Source organism: Nicotiana attenuata, chromosome 2 (assembly GCF_001879085.1).
Source record: "Nicotiana attenuata strain UT chromosome 2, NIATTr2, whole genome shotgun sequence".
Taxonomy (NCBI): Eukaryota; Viridiplantae; Streptophyta; class Magnoliopsida; order Solanales; family Solanaceae; genus Nicotiana; species Nicotiana attenuata.
Window position 1 is genome coordinate 14,082,546 of NC_031990.1, and position 6,672 is coordinate 14,089,217.

General features: G+C 42.3%; 1 protein-coding gene across 1 annotated transcript in view; it reads left to right on the top strand.

Moving 5' to 3' along the window:
* Window positions 875-6,672, top strand: part of LOC109244509 (bromodomain-containing protein 3) — a 12,301-nt gene continuing 6,503 nt past the window's right edge. The window contains exons 1-3 of the mRNA XM_019411614.1: window positions 875-1,134; window positions 2,032-2,768; window positions 3,174-3,251. Of these exons, the coding sequence (XP_019267159.1) occupies window positions 2,151-2,768; window positions 3,174-3,251 (696 nt within the window). The 5' untranslated portion in view covers window positions 875-1,134; window positions 2,032-2,150. The remainder of the gene's footprint in view (window positions 1,135-2,031; window positions 2,769-3,173; window positions 3,252-6,672) is intronic.

The window sequence follows — 6,672 nt, forward strand, 5'->3', positions numbered from 1 at the left end:
ATTTAAGTTTAATAATTGAATTGAATTTTTGTAACTCTTTGCGTACAATTGTATATCCTGTTGGTATAGCTATATACTATACCAATATCATATGTTAGTTAATATTTTTTGGTTGTATTAACTACATTTAATTGGTACACAATTTGTGAATTTTCTTTAGTAATAATATAAAAAAATAATAAAAAAATGTGAAAACAGTAAATGAAATTAGATTATGAAGAGAAAAAGAATATAAAAAAACAGAAGTTAAATAAAATTAGAAAAGGGAAAAAGAAAAAAAAAGAAGAAAACGAGAAAAAAAAAGAAAAAAGAAAAGAAAAGAAGCATAGAAATAAAAAAAGAATTGGAGAATAAAGAAAAAATTCCCACAAAATCTACTATGGGTAGGAAAAGTAATTAGTTATGGGTAGAAAAATAAATGGGTAGACAAAAATAAATAGTTTTGTTTTTGTGGGTAACTATGTCAAAACCTCAAAAATAAAACGAATATAAGTTAAAAGGGTACGACCAAATAGGGGATCCATGCAATTTTCACAACTCTACCAATTCCATACCAGCAATAATAGCGTGCGGATTAGAGCTATTTTTTAAATACCGCTACCCATCCCTCTTCTCATTTTTCTTTCCTTTTCCTTTTTGCTTGTTAGGGTACGGGATACATGTCAAGAAAAGAACACATAGTTTGTTTTCCTAAGTTTGGCAATTGCTAATTCTTTACCTCAAAATAGGCTTCCAACTTCAAAAAATGTCTAATTAAATAAAGTTGTCCGCCTCCAACATTATTAGGATAACCAGACATTTAACTTGCACACAACTCTATAAATTAGGTCCTAAAAGCGTATTTACTCAAAGTAAAAGATGAGGGGAGCTAGGTGACAATTTTCAAAAATTGGAGGGTTAATGTTTACATAAGAAAATTCTATATTAATTGCACAGGGAAAGGGAAAAGTGAAAACTAAATAAAAAGGGTTTTTTGTGGATTTCCTCTGTAATTTCGAAATCGCTTTTCTGTTCTTTCAAATATTTTTCGACTAATTGAATTCAACCGCAACGTATATCAACGCATCAGCGAGGGAGATTCAAAAAGGAAAGAGTAAGCTTTTCCAACTGAAGGCTGAAACTACAAAGGAAAAGGTGGGACTCTTAGCCTCAAGCCCTTAACTACCTAAAATCTTTGGTTCTTTTACAGATTCCTACTCTTAGCTCTGTATTTTTATTGTGGGATTTTTTTTTTTCTCATATGTCATATGTTCTCTTGTTTTTAATAATGGGGTTTGTTGGGTCTTCCAAGTTTGTATCTTTGAAATTCTTGATCGTTCGTTCTCATATTTCGAGCTCTTCTTTTCTTTTGCTAATTCTCATTGTAGTTTTTGGGTTAATGTTGGTTTGTCAGAAGTTCTTGTTTTTGCTAATTAATTCATGGTTTAAATTAGATTGGTTTTTCTCCTCTCTTTTCTCTTCTATCTTGATTGTTGGTGGATTCTAGGGTTTGATTTTGTTGTGCTCTCATAGTCTCATTGTTGGTTCAATCCATTTTTTTGTGTTCTAAAAAGAGATTTAATATATCCATTAATTGTGTGTGTTCGGCAGGTTGTTTTGAAGAGTACATGTATTTTTAATTAACTTTTCTTTATGGAAGAGACTAGCAGAGCAAAATTTGCTAAAACTGTTGAATTGTGGAACGTCATGTGGGATGTGGATAGTTAGTCTTCTTATAAGGACTTGGGCAATCCTCATCTCACGAGCTAGCTTTAGGGATCGAGTTAAGCCCAAGATCCATTTCTTAACAAAAACTGGAAGTGTATTGTAATTTCTTATTAATTTAGTATCAATGACTATGTTGTTTCGAGGTGCAGCAGATCCATGTCAAGTTTACAAGTAGAAAAATTGGCGCTTTTTGCCCAAGTAGGGCTTTTGAATTACTGATGTTGCACCTAATTGCAACAATATGTTTTGCGATTAGTTTTGTGTAGTTTGGCACAAAATTGGATTATTTTTCTAACTGTGCCCTGTTTATCGCGGTTTTTGTAGGCTGACAATACTTTGCTGCTTGAAGCAGCCTACTGCTAGATATACAACCTAGTTTTGTCCTTTTGAGAGTTTCAACTGACTAAAGACTATTGCTCACTTTAAGTATTTGTTCACAAAAGATGAAGCGTCGACGCGGGAGCAGAAAAGGTAAAGCAAAGAAGCCTCGGACAACTGGAACGAGTGAGGAGGCTCCTAATAATGGTAGTATGAATACCGAAACAAATTCTGGTACAGAAGAATCTGACAATGATGGAGTTGACTCTGGGGTTGAGGCTGAGACACCATCTTCTGCCGTAACTGGTCTACCGGAAAAACCTGTAATCGCTACTTCTGGTGCTCCAAGGGATAAACCTGCAGGTTTAGCAGTTTATGGGCGTATGAAAGTAAAGATCAAAACATCAAAACCGTTAGAATCCCAGCGTACCTCTTCCGAAGCAGCTACTCCTAGTGATACTGATAAAAGTAGCCAGCAAGCTGGTCCAGAAAAACAGGTTGTTTCTAATGAGAAAATGGAAGACAGTGCAAACTCATTGCCCGAGGATAATGTAACTACCACTGGAAATTTGCCAAAAAAATCTGGAGGCATAAAGATTAAGTCTTCAAAGGGCTTTTCTTCAAGCATGAGCCCTTGTAGTAATGCTGAAATGATGAAGGAAGAGAAGACAAAACAGCAAGAGCCTGAGTTACATCGCCGTGATTTGAGATTCAACAAGCAGGAGCTAGACACTGCTTTGGAGGTAAGCGGAACAAAGAAAACCTATTCTATTTGTAATGGCATGTTCATAAAATGCACAATTTTAACCTATTCCATATGTGTTGGCTTGTTGGGTGGAAGGTTATGAGTTATAGCTGTTAGTTGGTAAGGAAGTAAAAGCGGAGGGGAAGTAGAATTGGAGGGTTACCCCTCCATATTAACTTTTTTAGTCCCTCCAAAATTGGACGAATATGAGAAATTATATATCTTTTACTTCTCTTTCACCCTTACCTCCACTTATGGATAGCATATCAATGAACTTCTTTTTCCTTTCCCCTCCCCATCCTTTTAATGGAACCAAACATAGTTTTTTACCATGCTTCGAAGATGCAAGTTTTTATAGATATTAACTTCTATGCTAAATTAATTTTATTTCCTGTCTACTTAGGTTATAAGAAAAATTATGAAAATGGATGCTGCAGAGCCCTTCAATGTTCCAGTTGATCCCATCGCTCTTGGAATTCCTGTAAGTAAATAATTTACTTTTCTAATATCTTTCTTCTATAGTAGGAGTAATGTATTCTAGAGTGGCTTTGTAGGTTCTGATTCAACACCGAGAATTCCATGTCCTTGTGAGAGGGTTTTGACAAGTAAATACAGAATCTGTAAAATTTTGTTACACTGCGAGGAATGTGGACGGGTATAAGTTGTGGTACTCTGGAGTCGTGAGGGGTAAGAATGGAGTGGGTATCTTGGTGGATAGGGACCTTAGAGAGTCGGTGGTTGAGGTTAGGCGGGTGCATGACAGGCTAATGTTTATTAAGTTGGTGATAGGTGAGTGCACCCTCACTGTCGTTAGCGCTTACGCGCCGCAAGCGGGCTTGGATGAGGAGGTTAAGAGGCGCTTCTGGGAGAGTTTGGATGAGGTTGTGCGTAGTATTCCACCCGCTGAGAGGTTATTTATAGGAGGGGATTTCAATGGCCACATTGGGTCGGTTGCTGGTGAGTATAGCGAGGTGCATGGTGGCTTCGGCTTTGGGGTTAGGAACGGAGGAGGTTCCTCGCTGTTGGAGTTCGCTAAGGCTTTCGAGCTGGTGATTGCGAACTCAAGTTTTCCGAAGAGGGAGGAGCATCTAATAACTTTTCGAAGTTCGATTGCGAAAACTCAGATTGATTACCTCCTCCTCAGAAGGTGTGATAGAGGGCTGTGCAAGGATTGCAAGGTTATCCCGGGTGAGACCCTCGCGACCCAGCATAGGCTCTTGGTAATGGACGTCGGTATTACGATAAGGAGGAAGAAGAGGTATGGTCGTGGTCAACCGAGGATTAGGTGGGGAGCCTTAACTAAGGATAAAACCCAGGAGTTGGAGGGGAGGTTATTGGCTATGGGAGCATGGAGGAGTAGTGAGGACGCCAGCGCTATGTGGGCTACGACAGCGAACTGCGTTAGGGAGGCGGCGAGAGAAATGCTAGGGATTACGAAGGGTCACTCTGGCAGGCACCAAGGTGACTGGTGGTGGAATGACATAGTCCAAGGCAAAGTGGAGGCGAAGAAGGAAGCGTATATGAAGTTGGTAGGGAGCACATGCGAGGAGGAGACGAGAGCGAATAGAGAGAGGTACAAGGTAGCAAGAAAGGAGGCTAAGCTAGCGGTCACGGAGGCTAAGAATGCAGCGTTTGGCCGACTTTATGAGGAATTGGGGGAAAAAGGCGGGGATAAGAAGTTGTTTCGATTGGCTAAAGCGAGGGAGAGGAAGGCTCGGGATCTGGATCAAGTAAGGTGCATCAAAGACGAGGACGGTAGAGTCTTGATGGGGGAGTCCCAGATTAAACAGAGATGGCAGAGGTACTTCCAGGGTCTTCTAAATGAGGAAGGGGGCCGCGATATAGTGCTAGGGGATCTGGGGCACTCGGAGAGTCTCCGAGACTTTGGGTATTGTAGGCGTATTAAGTTGGAGGAGGTCGTGGGGGCTATGCGTAAGATGAGTCGGGGCAGAGCGATCGGGCCAGATGAAATTCCGGTTGAGTTCTGGAAGTATGTGGGTAGAGCAGGCTTGGAGTGGTTGACTGGGCTATTTAATATTATTTTCAGGACGAAGAGGATGCCAGATGAGTGGAGGTGGAGTACAGTGGTTCCATTGTACAAGAACAAAGGTGATATCCAGTGTTGTAACAACTATAGGGGTATCAAGTTACTAAGTCATACCATGAAAGTCTGGGAGAGGGTGGTGGAGGCGAGGGTGAGGAAGATAGTGTCTGTATCTGACAACCAGTTCGGGTTCATGCCGGGTCGCTCGACCACGGAAGCTATCCACCTTATTAGGAGGTTGGTGGAACAGTACAGGGGTAGGAAGAAAGATCTGCACATGGTGTTTATTGACTTGGAGAAAGCGTATGACAAGGTTCCTAGGGAGGTGCTATGGAGATGTATGGAGGTAAAAGGTGTGCCGGTAGCTTATGTTAGAGCGATCAAGGACATGTATGATGGAGCTAAGACTAGGGTAAGGACGATGGGAGGCGACTCGGAGCATTTCCCGGTTGTTATGGGGTTACACCAAGGATCAGCGCTTAGCCCGTTCTTATTTGCCTTAGTAATGGATGCACTAACACACCATATTCAAGGGGAAGTGCCATGGTGTATGTTATTCGCTGATGACATAGTAGTGATTGATGAGACGCGGGACGGTGTTAATGAGAGGTTGGAGGTTTGGAGACAGGCTCTCGAGTCTAAGGGTTTCAAACTGAGCAGGACTAAGACAGAGTACCTGGAGTGCAAGTTCAGCGCCGAGTCGAGGGAAGAAGGCATGGATGTGAGGCTTGGATCACAGGTCATCCCCAAGAGAAGTAGTTTCAAGTACCTTGGGTCGGTTATTCAAGGGGATGGAGAGATTGACGAGGACGTCACTCACCGCATAGGAATGGGGTGGACGAAATGGAGGCTAGCATCTGGAGTCTTATGTGACAAGAAAGTACCACTGATACTCAAAGGTAAGTTTTATAGGGCGGTAGTTAGACCGGCCATGTTGTATGGGGCAGAGTGCTGGCCAGTTAAGAACTCTCATATCCAGAAGATGAAGGTAGCTGAGATGAGGATGTTGAGGTGGATGTGCGAGCACACTAGGTTAGATAAGATCAGGAATGACGATATTGTGGAGAAGGTGGGTGTGGCCTCTGTGGATGACAAGATGCGGGAAGCGCAGCTCAGATGGTTCGGGCACGTGCGGAGAAGCCTGGATGCTCCGGTGAGGAGGTGTGAGCTGCTGGCTTTAATGGGTTCGAGAGGAGGTAGAGGACGGCCTAAGAAGTGTTGGGGAGAGGTGATCAGGCAGGACCTGGCGAGATTGCAGATTTCCGAGGACATGGCCTTTGATAGGAAGGTTTGGAGGTCGAGCATTAGGGTTGTAGGATAGGGGGGTAGTCGAGCTTCCCCCTCCATTCCGGGAGGGGGGGGGGGGAAGCGAGTTTGAGTGGGTTGGTCCTAGGCAGGCTTGTGGTTAATGTAGAGTTCACACTAACCTTGCTGTTTCCCATAGATCTAGTCCTTAGTTGTGGGTTATGGTTATTGCTTGTCATCTATTTTATGGTTTTTAGGATGCTGTCATTATTTCTATGGCTATGTTGACGTTACTGAAGAATTGTCTTTTCTTGTTTTCTTGTTTTATTTTTCCTAAGCCGAGGGTCTATCGGAAACAGCCTCTCTGCCCCATCGGGGTAGGGGTAAGGTCTGCGTACACACTGCCCTCCCCAGACCCCACTTAGTGGGACTTTACTGGGTCGTTGTTGTTGTTGATTAAAGCTATTGTAAATGGTTCTCGTGTAGGCTGAAAAGTCTTCTGTAGGTATTGGCAGGACCAACGTATAACAAGTTCTTGTAGCATTAGTGAAGTTTCCAATTTACACCTCGATTCCAATATCATGAAAATGAGTTTACCTAGACCCCCCCCCCC